The 20,678-nt window shown below is 39.8% G+C and overlaps 1 protein-coding gene across 1 annotated transcript in view; it reads right to left on the bottom strand.

Annotated features, from left to right (window-relative positions):
* LOC115462091 (phospholipid-transporting ATPase ABCA1-like) overlaps nt 1–20,678 on the bottom strand; it is a 451,679-nt gene that overhangs the window by 110,309 nt on the left and 320,692 nt on the right. The window contains 2 exon segments of the mRNA XM_030192130.1: nt 5,078–5,171; nt 6,065–6,159. Of these exon segments, the coding sequence (XP_030047990.1) occupies nt 5,078–5,171; nt 6,065–6,159 (189 nt within the window).

The raw sequence follows: 20,678 nt of genomic DNA, 5'->3' as shown, positions 1-20,678 counted from the left end.
CATTTGGCATAGTGCCAAACATCAAAGTACCTTTTTTGCTTTTTAAAATTCCAGCAGCATTACAAGGCGCATGTTTTGTTTATAAAGCTCTTTTGCCTACAGCATTTAGTTTTCTGTAGTGGCGGATAAATCAGGCTATTTTCATGTAATGCAGGTTTTAGCAGGATCGCAGTTATATTGCCCCCACCACCCCCCAACATAGGCAATAATGTCACTTTCTTTAGATACTCAAAACCCAAAGGTAAAGGTAAAAACCCATACTTATAATCCAAGATAAAATCCAAAAAGCAGGGGTGGACCAAACAGTCTAGCAGCCAGAAGTAGGTTGTAAAAAACTTTATTCAGCATCACTCATGCATATTGTGATAAGTAAGGGGGTGTCCTGTATGGTGTAGGCCACTAGAGGGTGCTAGAAGAAGATGGAGGTCGCTAGGACCAGGGAGAGCCCTGGGAGGCCCACAGGTGCAGGAGATTATGGGCTGGGTCCTGGGTGGCTAATACTTTATACCCCACCTGAGTTGTGAAAGGAGGGAAGTGAGCTAGCAGCAGAAGAAGAGAGAGCTCCTGAAAGATACTGGCTAACCTGATGGACTTGGGGGTGGACTGGGTGTCCAAAGGAGATCAGCAGGCTGAAAGTCCTGGGGTAAGAAGTCCCTAAAGCATTAGAGTTTGACTGTGTGTCTAGAACTGTGTGTTCAAAAAGGGACTGTGTGTCCAAGAAGAAAAGACTGTGTGTCTAGAACTGTGGGTTCAGAAGGGGGGACTGTGTGTCCAAAGTTCTGAGAGAAGCAGGCTGCAAAGCCTGGGGTTGAGAGTCCCCAAAGTATTGGTGTAGTACTGAGCCCATGTATCTGTGTGGGGAGGCTCAGTGTGAAGATCTATGAAAGTATAAAGTATTAAGGTAGAAGAAGTGTGCCCAGAGGCTGGAATAAAGAGTTGCCTGAGAAATATGCAGTTGGTGAGACCTTAGTGGAAACCAGGTCACCCTGAGCGAGAAGAGGTAGCACACTAATTTGCATATAATCTGCATATTGAGAACCAGGTCACCCTGAGTGAGAAGGGGGATATCACAATATAACCCGGCATGGGGCTGTGTTTCAATGGGGCACACCCGTCTGCCTCAAATAGATGTTCTCAAGCCCGTCAAAGGTTTTGGCGGGCTTGATGGCATCCAATTTAATTTTCATTGTGAGTCAGTGGTGTTTCAAATACAAGTTTTAGTATTCTGCACCGATCCTTTTTTTGTGTTTCTACTGTAAGTATAAGACCCCTGAAACAGACATGTGCCCCGTCGAAACACAATCCTGTGTCGGGTCATATACATGAGTGGTGCTGAATAAAGTATTTTACAACCTACTTCTGGCTGCTAGACTGTTGGTCCACTTCCTTTCGATACCACAGGTGGTTCCTGTTCTTCACTCTCCTTCCTTTTTAATATACATGTTTCTTCATTAAGAACTAGGAGGCCCTTTTACTAAAGGGTTGGCACAAGGCAAGCCAATCTGGAACTACTGGCAGGCTACCACGGGAGCCTGGCAGTAGTTTCCACTCCCAGCAAGCGCTATTTCCGGCACTGAAAAAAATATTTTCTATTTTGGTAGTGCCAGTGCTTGCCTGGCAGTAATCGGGCAGTGCTGTGCGATGCCCTGTTACTGCCAGGTTAGCGCGGGAGTCCTTACCGCCACCTGAATCGGTGGTGGTAAGTGCCCCCCCCCCTGAATTGGCCATGTGGTAAGTGGTTCACTTATCGCACAGCCATTTATTTTGACACAAAAGTACATCCTTTTTCCTGCTGCAATAAAAGGGGGCCTCAGAGCCAGTCAAAAACACACACTGACACTAGCGCAGCCCCCTTAGTAAAATGACCCTTGGGTTTCTTTTTAGTCATTAGGCTGTTAAAAATGGTTAATAGCAATGCTTGTTTTTCAGCAGTGCAACAGAGCCAGATAATATGGAAATATGATTAATTTAATAAAATTGCCATTTGTTAGCTACTCCATCCTCTTCCTTTTGTAGGGATCTACAACACCTTTATAATTACAAATATTCTCACTTTTTTGATGGTGATGCTTTGTCAGATAGTGTGATAGCTATGAAAAATGCTCAAAAGACATACTTTATTATGGGGGTCTTTTACAAAGGCATACAAGCATTTTTAGTGTACTGATTAGTGCACGCTAAATGTTAGAGATGCCCATAGGAATATATGAAAACAAAAAACTGTATGGCTTGACTTACTCCTAATATAATATAGGCTACTACAATATATGGAAAGAGGAGAAAATCATTCAGAACATTTGCAATTAGCAACAAGGTGGAGTCTCATATATTTTTGCACGAATATTCACATCACTCCCTTGGTGACTCTATTGACGTGCATAGATTTAATCATCGACTGAAACCACCTCCACCCTAATGTTGCAATTCATTGAACTTAACATACATCTTCCTTTTGCCACTGTGTAGATTGTTAAACTGTTTAAATTTACAGTTTCTTATCTATGCTGACGACATCCAAGGGGCTATGTCAAGACACGATTCAGTTAAATGGTGTGGGTTCCCCCAGAAGAAGCATAGCGAAACAGGCACTGTCGGGGCTTCTACACACTCCAGTCTGAATAAGGGAGTTTATATGCTCCGCAAGTTAAGTGTCTTTTGCATATATTTACACATATTTGCACTTTTCAGTATGTTAAGTTCAATGAATTGCAACATTAGGGTGGAGGTGGTTTCAGTCGATGATTAAATCTATGCACGTCAATAGAGTCACCAAGGGAGTGATGTGAATATTCATGCAAAAATATATGAGACTCCACCTTGTTGCTAATTGCAAAATGTTCTGAATGATTTTCTCCTCTTTCCATATATCATAGGAATATATGGGCATTTCTAGCAATTAGCACATACTTATTTTTAGCATGCACCAAAAATACTAGCGTGCCTTTGTAAAAGGGGCACTATATTTTTATATGATGGTTGTTCTGATGATGATATTATATAGAAGGTACACAAAATAAGCATTGCTGTCTAAACAGTCACATTATGGGGCTCATTTTCAAAGCATTTATGGCTTCTTTTACAAAATCACGCTATCGATTCTCGCATGGCAAATGAAAGGAAGTCTACAGGAAATGAATGGACTTCCTCTCATTTGCCTATGGGCTTCCTTTCATTTGCCGCACCGGTTTGTACCGCTGAAACATGGACCGTGTTGGGTTGTCCCTTTCAAGCAACGAACAAAGCAGTTTTAAGCACCATCTCCCGTTTTGGATCATCTTTGACCATCGTCGTAGAGGTCCTTCCTGTTTGAGGTGCTGGTTTCTGTTTTGTTCCATTATAGCAAAACAAGTCCAAGTGTTAGGAACGCCTAGATCCTGCCCTTAACGCACCCTCACGTGCCCCCTTGTGATTTGAACACAGTTCTGATGAACTTCATAGAAAAATGTCTACAAATTGGTTTTGAAAATACCAATTTAGATGTTTTTGTGAGAAAAAAGTCCACATGCAGATTTATATCCATTTTTGGACGTTTATCTCTTTTGAAAATGAGCCCAATAGAAACCTATGGAACTTTGTCAGTCTAAGTGCTTTGAAAATATGCCTCCACATTTTTTCCATTGCATGTGTTATATGTTGTCTGTTCATATAACTTTATTTTGTTTATTTAAAAATATTTATATTTTACATGATCTAAACAATTCCCGTCAGATTATACTATCAACATATACAATAAAAATCAAATAATAATTATAAAACAAAATGATAGATATCATTACAGGAAAGCCTCTGCTGTTTCTCACAAACTGCTAACAAGAATTCTGTTCTGATTCACAGTCAAGGACTATCTCAGGGTTAGACAAGAAAAAAAAAACCTCTGCAAGCAGCAATATTAACTAACTTACATAATTACAAAATCAGACTTCCCCATTTATCTGAGTAAAATGGAATGTTTTTGTTCCTTTTTTTTTTTTTAATTTATAAGCATTTTAAAATACATAGTATTCAAAACAGAATAATAATACACAATTTGTAATCTATCAACAGATAATTAGTAAAAAGAAAATTAACAAAACTTCCATTGTCCACAAAGAATAAGAAATGATCCAAGAATCATGAGAAAAAAGAAAAATTATCAAACTATAAATACCAAGCTTCAAACATTTCAATTAAACCAAAGACCGCACTAAGCCCTGTAGATTCACTCCTGATTGCTATACAGTGTTCATTCGAGTCTAAACTTTCACAGTAATACTCTCTTTACTTTTCAAAAAAATATCCAACTGATTGGGTTCAAAAAATTGATATTGTTTAGTGTGAAGTAAAATTCTACACACACAAGGAACTTTCAAAAGAAAGTTTGCTCCCAAGGCAATTGCCCTTGGGCGCAAAGGTTTTTGTTCCTTTTTAAACAGTTCTAGATTTTGAATTTTTCTCAAACTGGATGGTAAAACATTCCACAACTGCAGACCAGCTGTGGTAAATATTGAGGAGCAGTACTCCTTTAGTCGCACAGCACGGGAAGATGGAACTTCTAGTAAGTTCTTGTTTGCAGATCTCAAATGTTATAACCCTGCTGCAATAACTGGGGGAAACTCTGCTAGTCAAGACCTTAAAGGCCATTGTTATAATTTTAAACTTTACCCTTTGCTGTATAGGCAACCAGTGCAATTGTTTCAAAATAGGTGAAATATGAGTGAATTGAGTTTGCTCGAATTCTATTCCTTGGTAATACTACCAGTAGACCATTACAAAGCTTTGGGTTAGGATGCTTTGGATTACTATCCAATAATTATTGCGGCTCAACAGGTCCCTTAGACATCTCAACAGTCTCAGCTTTAAAAAACATATCCTTAATTATTTTTTGTACATGGAATTTCAAAAACAAAGAATCTAGAATGACTCCTAAATTGTAAATCTTTTTGACTATTATTATAGATTAATTTCCAAATATAAAAGAGGAAGGTATATCATCACAAGGATGACCGGATAGTAAAAGAATCTGAGTTTCTGCCACATTTAACTTCAAGTAGTTTGCTTTTATCCATTGGCTAATAGCCAACAGACATGATTGGAGTACCTCAAAGGTATCCTGCACTGATTTCTCAATATACATCAAAAACTGGATGTCGTCAGCATAGATAAGAAACTGTAAATTCAAACAGTTTAACAATCTACACAGTGGCAAAAGGAAGATGTTAAATAACACAGCAGAAAGGTGGGATCCTTGGGTAACCCCAGTAAAGTTACTAAAATCAGAAGAATGATCAAACCCTGTCATTACACAAATCTGTCTATGTGCAGGAAAAGATGAAAACCAATCAAGGACTTTTCCAGTCAAGTCTATGGACCTTAAACAGTTAATCAATATAGAACGATCTACTGTGTCAAAGGCAGCAGATATATCTAAGGTGACCAAGAATTATTATCTCCCCAAATCAAAACCAGTTATAGCAATGTTAAACAGAGAAATTAACAAAGTCTCAGTATCATGGTTAGTTCTGAATCTGAATGAAGATGGATGTATACTTGCGACTGTTTTATGACTTATAGTACAGCTGTATTTTGTTTGTTTCCATTATGTTGTCTATTGTTGTAGTGCACTTGGACTCCTGATGCAGGCAACACTGCTGAAACACAGCCCATGTCGAGTCATACATTTGTATTGTATAAGTGGAGATTTTGTAATAAATGAAGATAGCTATCCTTACAATTTAAACCCTTGAATTTTCTTTTCTCTCTTTTTTCATGCTTGCCAGCATAACCCTTCATTCATGATTATTTGAGGATCCCCCCCCCCCCCATTTTAAATCTCCCAACCCCAAACATGCCAAATCTGGCCACTGCAGTTATGGTTTTGAACTGAGTGTCATGCAGCAGGGTTCCTATTGAAATTCTGAAGCACCCCAGCCAAGGCTGACTCAAGGATCTGAAATTCTAGCTCTAGGATCTAACTGATGATAGCAGAGCCATCTGGCCAGCGGGCTGGTTAATGTGCAAATGTTAACGTATGTAAAGTATAATACAGTTGGGCAATGTGCTAGATAGATTTTTGACATATTTGTACCTGATTTTATAGAACTTCTGATATGTTTTTAGAAGATAATCTGTAATATTCCTTTCCGTCAAGTTCTCCAACAAATCTGTAGTATTTTGAAGTCTCTGAAAATCAAATATAAACAGAACCAGTGTAAGATACACAGAATTTAAATCCAATACCATTTTATCTCATTTAAATTTTCTCTAAAAGTCTATGTCAGTGAAAAGGTAATAAATGAATGTTACAAAAGCCTTCCACCTATTAACAAAAAAGTAATGAGAAACAACAATGCAAATTTCTACATATTAACCTATTGTGATGGTGCCACCTCTAAAAATGAGATCATTGGTTAAAACCTGTAATAGGTCTTCTTCCATTGCTGGACCTTTTCAATGGAATCATCTTACAAGTGAGGTCAGGACACAGATGAATTATTGTATCTTTCAAGAACAGATGAAAAAATTGTTATTTTAGAGAGCATTTGGTTAATTTGTCTGTATTGATATAGCTTATTTTGTTGCTATTTATTTTTGTTTTATTATGTTTTAATATATTTTATTTTGTTGTAATATTTGTTTTAATATTTTTTGTATGTTTTTACTGTATCCTACTTAGAACTGTGGATTGAGCAGTTACTGTTTATTTACTTATTTTATTTATAAATATTTAAGATCAATTTTGAAAGCCATTTCCATGGCTAAAATAGTGTTGAGTGCATGGAAATGGGTTTTACATAAGATTTTAAGACCTACCATATTGGGTCAGACCTAGGTTGCCCATAGCACTATACAAAGACTAGATACTAAGGTGGCACAATTTTAAGGGTGGCTCCTGTCCAGTGGAATGTGTGTTTAAGATATACTGCAACACGCTTCCTTTAGAAGAGTAAATTTGTGCACAAAGGTCCCACGCTGTCTTTTCACGTTGCATGCCTGCTTGGATGTAGTGTGGCAATGGCATTGATAAAGGGAGGAGGAAAATCCAGTGTGGGGGAGGGGAGGACAGAAGGGGAGAAGTGTTGAACATGGGGGGAGAGGGGAGATTCTGGACATAGGGAGTAAGGGAGAGAAGGAAAGGGAAGATAAAGGAAGATGCTGGATATGAGTGGTCGAGAAGGGTTAATTGCTGGATTTTCTTAAGTCTAAATAATGGCTTATGAACTTATCCTTCAGAAACTTCATCAAACCTTAAAAAACAGCTATATTAACTGCTTTTTACCATGCCCTCCAAAAATGAATTCTAGAACATAATTATGATATGAATAAAAAAATGTTTTCTCCAATTTGTTTTAAATGTATTATCTTGTATCTTTATTATGTGCCCCCCTTGACTTTGTTATTTTGAAAGAGTAAACAACTATTTTCTGTTCACCCATTCCACTTCATTTATGATATTGTAGACCAATATTATATTTTCCTCAGCTATCATTTCTCAAGCTGAAGAATCCTAACCTCTGTTCACATTTCATAAGTACATAAGTACATAAGTAATGCCATACTGGGAAAAGACCAAGGGTCCATTGAGCCAAGCATCTTGCCCAAGACAGCGGCCAATCCAGGCCAAGGGCACCTGGCAAGCTTCCTAAACGTACAAACATTCTATACATGTTATTCCTGGAATTTTGGAATTTTGGAATTTTCCTTAAAAGAAAGTCATTCTATCCTCTTTATCTTCTTGGTTCCCCTTTTCTGTACCATTTCTAATTCCACTATATCTTTTTTGAAATGTAGAAACCAGAATTTCACAAAGGTGATAATTACCAACTTTGTATACGGATAAAAGTACATACAGTACATAGTACAACAACATATTGCATTTTACCTGCCTTTTGGGGATATTCCAGGAGGGAGAGTTTGGGACAGTACCCAAGTACATTAATTAGTGAAGTTATCAATGTGGGCTACCTTAAGAGATTTTGCTGTATTTTACTACTAACTTGTGCTATTTTAGCAAAAGTCCAATTTATGCAATGAAAGCTAGGTGCTTATTTTAAAGTATAGATGTCTCACAATGCCCAAAATAGACATCCATGTGCTTGAAACATCCAAATCCCAATTTTGCAAAGGCAGAAAAGGGACATCTGTGAAGAAACAGTGTGTTTTACGTATGTAAAATATATTGGATATTTTACTGCATTCTATTTTGAAGTGCATTTCTTCAGTTTGGCCAGCAGATAGTGCATGTTTATGCTTAAAGCTGTTACAGAGGACTGACTTGTCTTTCTTTATTTGGCTCACAGATAATAGGAAGTGTCTGTAGTGATGTAACCAGTTTTTATTTTGACTGTTGGCTTGGAGTTTTAAAAATTACCCAGTAGTGCTGACTGTTGCTTCAGTCTTAGCCAGGAAGAAAGAGAGACAGATCTGTTTGCTGTGGCTTGGTGAATTATATGTCTTGATCTTCCCCGGTACTGTTTAGCCAGTATACAAATGTTTAGTTAATGTTATAATTCATCCATATTTCAGTTACCTGTTATTGTTTGCTAATTGCACATTTTTTGTTCACTGTTCAATTTTTTTGAGAGTAACACAATTGTTTGTTCACTCTACTGGTCTGAACTGATAAAGAATCCTGGTGGTTTGTGTGTTGTGTCTGTGAGTGCTTTCTGGGAACTGTGGGACCACTGGGAGTGTGGCCCCAATAATCTAGAAATCACTGGGGATAATTTGGAAGCAGGAGACTCGCCCAGAGGCGGTTGTGACCCAGTCAGTGGGAGGAGAGTGCTAGTATAGAGCACAAGCGGCAGGTGCAGGTGGATCTGAGCTGTGCTGGGGATAGACTCTCTAAGTGGCCATGGTGTAACTGCGGGCGAGTGGCTAGGCATTTTGTGACAACATTCAACACTGCAGTATGTCCAAATAGCAAGACAGCGTGTTGTGGGCATGTTTTGAGTGGGACTAGGGAGGGTCCAAAACAGGATATCCAACGGGGATTACCGAATGGGAAGAAATGTCCACATCTAAAATGAAGGACGTCCTAAGTTAGACCTGTTTCAGTCATGTCCAGGGTACGAAAAGGTGCCCTGATTGAGCAACTGACCAATGGCGTGATGAAGGCACAACACCTCCTTAATCCCCCAGTGGTTGCTGTTCCCCTCCCTTTCCCCTGAAATTGAAACTGAAAGGGGATATCAGGCTGTATGACAGCTTCAGGTATTATAGAAAGCAGGAAGCAAGTATGAGGAGCAGGGCCGCCGAGAGCCGGAGCTGGGCCCGGGACAAGGCTGTCCCCGCCCCCCCCACCAGAGGTCACCGCCCACCCGAGATTGCCGGGCCCCCCGCCGCCCACCCACCCGAGGTCGCCGGGCCCCCCTCCACCCGCTATAGGGCCGGGCCCTCGGAACTAACCTTAAGCCTCCTTTCACTTCGCAGCAAGCAGCGGCAGGGCAGACCTCTCGTCCTTCCTTCCGTGCCCCGCCCTTGCGGACGTTACGTCAGGCGAGGGTGGGACATGGAAGGAAGGAGTGGCTTGACCTGCTGCTGCTTGCTGCGAAGTGAAAGGAGGCTTAAGGTTAGTTCTGGGAGTGACGGAGGGCGGGCCAGGCGGCGGCAGCGGCGCCGGGCCCCCCTGGAGGCCCGGGCCCCGGGACTTTTGTCCCCCCGTCCCCCCCTCTCGGCGGCCCTGATGAGGAGTAGTGGTTAGTGCAGTGGAGTATGAACCAGGGAGATCCAGGTTCAAATCCTACTTTAACTCTTTTTTATTGTGAATCCTCCAAGAACAGAAAAATACTTACTGTGTGTGAATATATAAGTCACATGGAAGCCTGAAGGCTATTGAAGTGGTGTATATTCAGGTGCAATAGGCATTTTTCTGTTCCTGGATGGCTCACAATTACAAAATAAAAGAGCTAAAGTGGAATTTCAATCTGAGTCCCTTGGTTTACCATCAAATGTACTAACCACTAGACTGCTCCTTTGCTCTGCATGGACATCTGTGTGGCCATTTGCTAAGAATGCCATGTCCCGGATGTTGCACTTTGTAAAATGGCTGTTCATGCTAGGCGTTTCCAGCACATGGATGTCCATCTCACATATTTTCAAGCAGGAAATCTTGACATATCATTTACTGTTTATTAATTTTTCTATATCGTATCTATTTGCCAAGCAAGTCAGAATGGTTTACAATATATTAAAAATATTAAACACAATAAGAAAAGAAGGTCATAAAGCCATAAGACAGGTTCCATCCATAATCATTCATACGAGGTACATAAAACGACCCAGAGATCAAACAAACCATTCACACAAAATAAAAAAGTAACAGACATTTTAATTTCTGGTATTTGAATAAGTTCAGAAAGGGCAAGTTTACCATATTTCTCATTGCAGAGACCCACTGGTAGAGGTGGTAAACTCACAATCAAGAGGTACTAAATGCTAGCTGGAAGAAGTAAGTTTTTAGAGCAGAATGAAAAAAAGGAATAGGATTTTTCCAACTGAGGGGAGGTGAATTCCATATAACTGGTGCCAGAAAGTAAAAAGCTGAAGCTCTCTTAGATTCCCATCTGACTTTAGAGGGAGGGGGTATGACTAGTCTGTTGTCAGTTAATGACCTGTACATCGTATTCTGACTTGGTTATCCATTGAAAATGCCCCTCCATGTTATTAATAACTGGAATTAGCAGTAAAATAACATGTCAATTGAGCCCACATTGAAAACGTCTCCCTCCCCTAAGGAATTTATTTTAGAAAATTTACACATATAAATGGTTCATTCATAAACAGCCAGACCAATATTCAGCTGCTGTGGTCACCATATTATTATTATTTATTTGGATTTTGCTCACACCTTTTTCAGCAGTAGCTCAAGGTGAGTTACATTCAGATACTCTGGATATTTCTCTTTCCCAGGTGGGCTCACAATCTAATTTTTGTACCTGAGGCAATGGAGGGTTACATGACTTGCCCAAGATCACAAGGAACAGCAGTGGGATTTGAACTGGCCACCTCTGGATATCAAGATTGGTGTTCTAACCACTAGGCCTCTTAATCAATAGAGTCAACACTATTATCAGAACTGTTAGTAATGCTGAGTATACATATTGAATGTTTTGATCACACTGGCACTATTGGTTTAATTTAGCCAGGCCTGCTGCAGATCACAGCAAAATGGGTATATTCTGAACCCACCTCCTCTCCCCCCCCCCCCCCCCCCCCCCCCCCCCACCAATCTGGACTATAATTATACAGATATTATGTAACCATTTACTGATTCAAATGGCCAGATATTATACTTATATTAGGAAATTAAGCTGTTGCTGTGAGCTGACAAACAAATAACTCTGCTACAAATCAGCCTGAATAATTTTAGAAAGCCGCTCTTTACATGTGTAGATCTGTGAAATGCACTGCTTTCAAGGGGGTGTGTTGTGGCTGCATTTTGGATGAACCAGAAAACCATCCAGTCGATATTTAGCCCATGCCAGGCAGAATTTCTTTAAACCTGGCCCTGCAGGCTGAATTAAATATGGATACTCAGTGCCAGCCCTTATTCAAGTACATAAGCATAAGCAGCATAAGCATTCAGCGTCGGTGTCTCAGCTTACAGGTCATTGTGGACCTGTTGTGGGCAATTAACCCGAGTCCCTGAGGAAAGCATTGAAACCCGCGGTGTCGGGCGCAACCAGGGGGAAGCCTATGTGGATTACAGAATTCAGAGACATGGACATGGCTTAAAGATCAGATAAGTTTATTTTTTATTGAGCGCATTCAGTTTGAGCACTCTTGTGTGTTTGCAATAGCATTTCTAAAAAATTTATAATTAAGGGAAAGCCCGATGAAGAGATGCTATGCCACTAGGCAAAATAACCAATGATATTGCCTTTATAAGTGGTGTCTTCCGAGGGTTCTCTTACATAAATAAAGAACAAATTATACCAGGAATTTGTATATATATAAACAATGCTTAAAGAGAGAAAGAAAAAGGTACTGCTATTTGCAGGCATTGAGTTCAGATCATTGGTTTTGTAGTTTAGTTGGTTGTGTTTACCAAAGAGTATTTTTGTGGAGATTTTGTGTTGTTTCTTATTCAAGTACAAACATTGAATATCCAGGTCTTTGTGCCACTCCAAAGTTATCCAGGTATTGTAGATATCCATAGCCATAATAAGTCAACCTGCCAGCTACTTATTCAGACATCGGTATTGAATATTGGTGGGTCCTGCATAACTTCTGGGTCAGCCCTGACTCTGCCCCCCCAGGCAATCCAGCACTAACTAGATAGTGTTGTAGTCATCTGTTCAGATATTCAACAGCACTATCTTGGTGCCACTGAAAATCCAGGTATGCACTTACCCATTTAGGAGAGACTCTTGCCCAGACAAGTCTTACTGAATACTGACTCACATATGTATATTTCTGATTTTATATTGGAGATACACAAATACTTTAACAAATCTAGACACAGTCCCCACAATATTCAATGCTATTAAACCGGCCAAGAACGGCTCCTGGTCAGATAAATAGCACTTAACTGATTATCTGTAAATATTTAGTGGGAGATAACCAATTATATCTCACTGAATATTCCCAGTCAGTGCTTAGTGGCTAACTGGTTATATTGCACAATATAACCGGCTATCTGCTAATATCCAGTCCAATCAGCTAAGTTTGGTAACTAAATCGGCCCACCAAAATAGCAGGATGCCTTTTGCTGGTTTTATTAATTAAATATGGATTTTGCTCACACCTTATTCAGTAGTACCTCAAGGTGAGTTACATACAGGTATACTGGATATTTATCTGTCCCTGGAGGGATCAGAATCTAATTTTGTACCTGAGGCAATGGACTTGCCCAAGATCACAAGGAGCAGCAGTGGGATTTGAACCAGCCACCTCTGGATGTCAAAACTGGTAGTTTCACAACTAGGCTACTTGACCAGTTAAGCTTAAACTAGCCAAAAATAAACCAGATATTCGATGCCAGTCACCAGAAATGGCCCAGCATTGAATACCCTGTCTCACTGCTGACTGCTGGAGTTAGTTGGGCTGTTTTCCCTGTGGTCTGAATATCGACCCCAGTGTTCATACTTGCTCTGAGACAGGCATAAGGGTCAGATAAGGACTCATTTTCAGCTGGAATTTGTACCAGTGATTGAGGATGTAATTGTTCTTTAGGGATAAGCATTCATTAGTGTGTGTTCAGTTCATTAGTCTTGCTTCTGAGAATAATCACACATTCAACAAATGTTGGCATCTATTCATTTTTGAAGTTTCTTTAAAAAATACAGAAATAATATATTTTCCCCTAATAAGCGAACAAGAGATTGTTACATTTTTATTTAAATCTTGAGAAACACTTGTCACATCTACCGCACATGCAAGCCTATCAAATGTTTCAGAATAGACTGGTATTTCTGTACTCACTTGCTTGGTGGGGGAGAGGCCTGAAATAAGGCACCAGGGAAGGAGAATAAAAGAGTATGGTGGTGAGAGTTGAGAGGTGGGAACCATAGATGAAGTATATGAGATAGAAGCAGCATGTATAGGAAGCCTGAGAGAATGGGTCAGCAGTGGGGGTGCTGAAATCAAGGCACCAGAGATAAACGAATTGGAAAAAGGAAGGCCAGAGATGAAGTGAAAAGGGAGAAAAAGAAGTCCACAAAGGAATGTACATTCCACAAAGACACTGTGATGGGGATGGCACGGTCTCGGCACCACATTGCCCTTTTCTGAACAGATTCGTACATATGGAATGAAGGGACAGTTTGGAGCTCAGGAGAAGGAGAACACCAAGAGCAGAATGCCTGGGAATGGAGGGGAATTTTCCATGGCTGCAGTTGTCCAGGGGCTGGCAGAACACACTGAATGGGAAAGTGCTAGCCTGTAGGGCTAGTAAGGAAAGAGGGACAGCTCCTTAAGACTGGGGGGAAGAAGGGGGGTATGTGTTGAAATAGCACTCAAAGGTCCCTTTTAGGGAGCGGATTCCATGTAAACCAACCCTTAGGTACAGGATTGCCCCCATCTTGGTACTAAAGGAGGGAAGGAAGACCTGGGATGCCCTCAGGGTGAAGGGAATAAGGTTATTCATTCAGGGTAAGAGCTGAAGTTACCCGATTTGGCCATCAGAGGGAGACCCGGGAATGAAGCCCAGTTACCTTGGGTGAAAAAGCCACAATGTGTGATTCACCATCTGAAGGGTTGCTAAGGAGAAGGGGACTTTACCTGCCCAGCTGAAAAACAGACAGAGCGGGGGGCACTAGAGGACACCTGACAAGATGGCAGCATAAGCACAATGCTCTCCCTCGCATAGAAAGAAAACCTGTAATCCTGGTTTTATAAATTTAAAATCTATATAAACACATCTGGATTCATCAGAATGCCATCACCTAAAGCATCATCTCAGGATCCAGCTTCAATGCCTCTCCCAGGCTGAAAAAGACTGAAAAGTGATCTCCTGAGCCCTGAAAAGATGGCGCCTGCAAAAACACCCTCTTATTCAAGAGACACAGTGATGGAAGAATTAAAACATCTTCGAGACCTAACCATGCATCACTTTCAAAAACATGTGAATTGGGTACGGAAGTTGCCTCTCTTACCTCTTCTATGAATGATTTCAATATGCGCTTAGAAACAACTGAATCTAACCTTAAACGGACAGCTGCAAACTTAGAAGAACATCGCAAGGCAGTTGACATAAAATTATCCCATCTAGAAACTTTGATGGAGGATCTTTCTAACAGAAGCCATCAAAACAATATACACATTCTGGGTCTAAAGGAAGGAGACGAAGGCAACACCACCATACAATTTCTAGAAAATTGGCTCCCTACTGTACTCAAAATTCAATTTGAGAAACCGTTTGAGATCAAATGGGCTCATCATACTCCTGGAAAATTAAGACCTGAGATGAAAACACTCTGCCCAATAGTGGCGAAAATTCTTCGATTTACACAGACTTTCCAAATACTTACTGCTGCTCGCCATACTCCACTCTTGTTCAATGGTCAGAAAATTCTCATTGTTGCTGATTTATCAAAAGCATCTGCTTTTAAAAAGAAGCAATTCCTATTTATGCACTCACTGCTGAAAGAAGTCGGAGCCAAATAAGGAATCCATTATCCAGCAAAAATGATCGCCACTTTAAACAACCAAACATGCAGCTTCCAAAACCCTACAGATCTTCAGCACTTCATAGACCAGCACTCAAATAATGGTATGGTTGGATAATATGGTACAGCAATGCATATAATATGTTAAAACAATTTAAACATGTTTCTATCACATGTAAAATGTAATTTTGTTTATTATGTATGATCTCATGTTGTCAATTGTTAACAAATTATATTATAATATGTTAGCAAAAAGTTTCTCATAATCAAACCAGGTTTTCCTTATTATTTTTTTTATCAAGAGGGATTGAGCCTTTGCTTGGGCAGCCAATAGTCTATATTCTCTCCCCCTAACATACTCCTTTCCTATGCTGAGCTGTTTTTTCTGCTCTTCATGCCGTCTTACTCTCTTTCCTCTTACACTCTCTCTCTTTTATGCATGTATATCCTACTTCTAAGTGGCTTCTCTCAGAATGTTTTTATCTCATGCCTGATATTATATCCATTGTGGTTGTTATGGTTAAAAATATCTTTCCCTTGTCATGCATTTGAATAAAACGGGCATAGTGTCATGGAATGTGCATGGTATGAGACACCCAATAAAAAGAAAAAATATTTTTGGCACTTAAAAAACAACAAGCAAATATTATCTTTTTGCAAGAAACTCACCTTTCCAGCCTGCAACAATATACTATTTCTGCAGGATGGACAGGTCACTCATTTGACTCTCCTACATCAGGAAAACATAATGGTGTCTCTATCCTTTTTCATATTCCAATACAGGGATTCTGTTTGTGAGAGTTGATGCAGGCAGTACGGAGAGCTGTCTTGGTGTACTAGACAATGATGTGAAGTTGTTACAGTAGGTCTCCTGAAGAAGGATATTGAAACACGGCCAGTGTTGAGACCGGATGGAGGTTATCAAGGGGGTTTCTTCTAATCGCTCTTGAAGAGAGATTGATATGTAATAAAATAAGAAGTGGAGTTGAGCAGTTAAGTTTCCATGTGTGTTGCTGGTTAAGCTTTTCACCTTCTGGACTGGTCAATTTTATTATCTGGAATGGACAAGTTCTTCATCTTTTGGACTGGTCAACACTTTTTCCATCTGGATTGGATTATTAGATACCCACGTAAGAAATTATATTGAATGATTTACAAAGATATGATTGATCATATGATTGCATTAATCGTGGGATTAATATAAAGAAGATTTATTGAAGATTTATCAAAGGAATGTAAAGGTGGACTGATTACAACACGAACAAGTGATTTTTTCATGGACTTGACTGTTCAAAGTTTGAATATTTAATTGTATTTTGTGGTATGTGAGATGTGTGTGAATGTGAGTTCAGTGTGTGATGTTGTTTTATGTAAATGAATAAATGAGGAAAAAGATTATTTTGTAAAAAAAATGTTTGTAATAAATTTTGAAGTAGTCGTTTGAGATTATAGTTATATCCTTTTTCTTAAAGACATTACCTTTCAAGTCATTGATAAATTCATTGATACAGAAGGAAGATGGATAATACTAAAAATTCATATACATGACATGAATGTTATCTTAGTAAATATATATGGTCCAAATAGAGACAATCCTGAATTTTTCACTAATTTATTCCAAAATATTGCTGAATGTGGACATGACCCAATCATAATAGGTGGAGATTTCAATCTTCCCCTTGACCCCTGGTTAGACAGACAATCAAAATATCCATATCATCCTACCAAGTCACATTCCATATTACTTTCTTAATATTAAACATCACCTTTTAGACCCCTGGGATCTCCATAATCCCGATAACAGAGAAATCACCTTTTTCTCAAACTCTCATCAAACTTTTACCAGAATTGATTTTTTTCCTAATATCCAATTCCCTCCTGTATTCTCTACTTGCAACCAAGATAGGCATAATTTCCATCTCAGACCATGCTTCTTACTGTAAAATTGAATACTTCAATTTATTTCACAATACTCCAGTAAAAACCCATTATGCCCGTTATGGAGGCTTAGTCCCTCCATATTGATTAATGAGGAAAGCATCACTAGAATCCGTTCTTTCATTAACAATTTTTTTCTCTTTAATAACCCAACAGATACTAATCCAATTATTAATTGAGAAGCTATTAAAGCTTCTTTACGAGGAGAAATTATCTCCTTATCTGCTCACTTAAAACAAATAATAAACACCTAAATGATTTAGAAATCAAACTAAAAAAATTTGGAACAACAATATATAAAAGAAACAAATTTCACCATCCTTAAATATCTTTCAAAATAGATATGAATACAACAAATTATGGGCACAAAAAGCTGGTCATGACATATTTATTCATAAAAGAACCCAATATGCAGAAATGAACAAAAGCAGTCACCTGTTAGTAAATTATATAAAAAGAAAAAGAACAAAAACACAAATTCCTTTAATATATGACACCAACAAAAAGGCCATAATCAACACAAAAGACATCCTCAATACTTTTCACTCGTTTTACGCCTCCCTCTACTCTTCAGAATCACATTAATAACTTACCAGGTCTAAAAAAAATTTAGACTCTCTAAATAAACCCACATTCTCAATATCTGAACAAAGCACTTTGAAATCCCCATTAAAGACACAAGAAATTTATGATGCCATCAAACAACTCAATGTGGGCAAAGCACCAGGCCCTGATGGGCTTCCATGTGAATTTTTCAGAATCTTTCAAAAAGAATTAATTGACCCCTTAAAAATATTTTGTTTGACTTTGTGTTTACTTTTATGTTATATTTTGTGAAGGTGGTCCCTCTTCACAAAAGTGGTGATAGGGAAGAAGCTGGAAACTACAGGCCGGTAAGCCTCACTTCGATTATTGGAAAAGTAATGGAAGCGATGCTGAAGGAAAGGATAGTGAATTTCCTGGACGAAAATGAGTTGCAAGATCCGAGACAACATGGTTTTACCAAAGGGAAATTGTGCCAAATGAATCTCATTGAATTCTTTGATCGGGTGACCGGAGAATTGAACCGTGGACGTGTTATAGACGTAATCTACTTAGATTTCAGCAAGGCTTTTGACACAGTTCCCCACAGGAGGCTCTTAAATAAACTGGATGGGCTGAAGATAGGACCCAAAGTGGTGAACTAGATTAGGAACTGGTTGACGGACAGGCGCCAGAGGGTGGTGGTGAATGGAGTTTGCTCGGAGGAGGGAAAGGTGAGTAGTGGAGTGCCTCAGGGATCGGTGCTGGGGCCGATTCTGTTCAATATATTTGTGCGTGACATTGCCGAAGGGTTAGAAGGTAAAGTTTGCCTATTTGCGGATGATACTAAGATTTGTAACACAGTGGACACCCCGGAGGGAGTGGAAAACATGAAAAAGGATCTGAAAAAGCTAGAAGAATGGTCTAAGGTTTGGCCATTAAAATTCAATGCGAAGAAATGCAAAGTGATGCACTTAGGGAGTAGAAATCCAAGAGAGGCGTATGTGTTAGGCGGTGAGAGTCTGCTAGGTATGGATGGGGAGAGGGATCTTGGGGTGATAGTATCTGAGGATCTGAAGGCGATGAAACAGTGTGACAAGGCGGTGGCCGTAGCTAGAAGGTTACTAGGCTGTATAGAGAGAGAGGTGTGACCAGCAGAAGAAAAGAGGTGTTGTTGCCCCTGTACAAGTCGTTGGTGAGGCCACACCTGGAGTATTGTGTTCAGTTTTGGAGGCCGTATCTTGCTAAGGATGTAAAAAGAATTGAAGCGGTGCAAAGAAAAGCTACGAGGATGGTATGCGATTTGCGTTACAAGACGTATGAGGAGAGACTTGCGGACCTGAACATGTATACCCTGGAGGAAAGAAGAAACAGGGGTGATATGATACAGACGTTCAAATATTTGAAAGGTATTAATCCGCTAACAAACCTTTTCCGGAGATGGGAAGGCGGTAGAACGAGAGGGCATGAAATGAGATTGAAGGGGGGCAGACTCAAGAAGAATGATTTTCCTAGCAAGATCAGACATAGGGGCCCTTTCATTAAGTGGTGGTAAGCAGTAACACATACAGTACATACCATACACTAAAAGGCACTACCATGGGACATATTCAGGTATCTCTTAGTACTTCTGGGACTGGCGCGTGCTAATCCTGCGCTAAAAAATATAATCTTTTTTGTGCAGGGGGCATGTTTGGGGCAGAGAGTAGGTGTTCCCTGCACTAATTATTAAGGGGCCCTTTTACAGAGCAGCAAACCAAATGTGGGCTTACTGTTCGCTCTTCCGGTACTACCGCCGGCCCAATGCGCACGCCTTTTCTGGGGAAAAAGAAAACCCCTGAAAATAGCTTGAACAACGATAACCTGGCGGTAATCGGGCATTGCCGTGCGCTGCCCGGTTACTGCTAGGTTAGCGCTGGAGCCCTTACCGCCACCTCAATGGGTGGCAGTAAGGGCTCCCCATCGCATGACCAAGTGGTAAGAGTTCTCTTACCGCATGGCCATGTGTGCCTGGGGTCTTTTTACCCACTGCAGTAAAAAGGGACCTGGCATGTGGGAAAAGCAGCCCTCTGCCGCTAACGCAGGGACCTCTTTCCCGCAGCTTGGTAAAAGGACCCCTAAATTTCCATGCACTGCTGATTAGCATGGGTATAGCGTGGGAACCCCTAACGCCTTGTAAATAGGTGGCAGTAAGGGCTGATGTGCTAATTGAGAAATTAACACATGTCCACTAAGTGGAAAATATTGCGGCCATTTCACTGCCATGCTAAAAGTGGCCTTAGCATGTGAGAAACACACCTGTAAAAATAGCACAGACTTAATAAAAACAGCTTAATGAAAGGACACCATAGTGTGACAAAACTCAGCCCTCATATAAACCAGTCCTTGTTTATAAATTCTTGGGAATATTTCCATGAATCAGTATTATATTAACAATTTCAAAGATACTATTTTGAGCTAAATCCTCTGTTGCTTTTTCATTAGACTCCTAATATTACAGTGACTTTTGTGGCATTAATAGAAATTTACAATGAGTGTTTTACATATTATTTTGCATAGTGTCCTACTGAACTTTTTACTTTACTGCATTTTTTATATGAATGCTATAAATTTTATTTACAGATAAAAAAGTAATTTAAAAACATGAAGTAATTATGGACCGATGAATGAAATATGGAGCACGTTTCTATTGGCATAGCTGAATGACAATTCTCTCTGATTGTTGCTCTGATTTCTGATGGTCCACTTCACTATACTCATTTATTTGCATTTTATTTGGATATCAGACCCTGCACAAGGGCATGGTGCTTTGGCTATGGCTCACGTATTTCCTAATCTGCCCTTTTCTAGCTCTGTCCACTCTTCTTCCTGTGTTGCATTCTCATTGGAACTGATTTAATTAATTTCCATTATGATTATCTTTGGGACTACGGCCGGCCCAACGTGGCCGTCTGTGGTAGTCCTGAACCGAGCATGTGCCATTTCTGGGGAGAAAAGAAAACCCCCGGAAATGGTTTGCACAGCAATAACCCGGCAGTAATCGGGCATCTCCGCACACTACCCGGTTAATGCCAGGTTAGTGCGGGAGCTCTTATTGCCACCTCAATGGGTGGCAGTAAGGGTTCCCCGTCA

Source organism: Microcaecilia unicolor, chromosome 2, assembly GCF_901765095.1.
Source record: "Microcaecilia unicolor chromosome 2, aMicUni1.1, whole genome shotgun sequence".
Lineage (NCBI taxonomy): Eukaryota > Metazoa > Chordata > Amphibia > Gymnophiona > Siphonopidae > Microcaecilia > Microcaecilia unicolor.
This window is presented reverse-complemented; position numbering and strand designations above follow the sequence as displayed.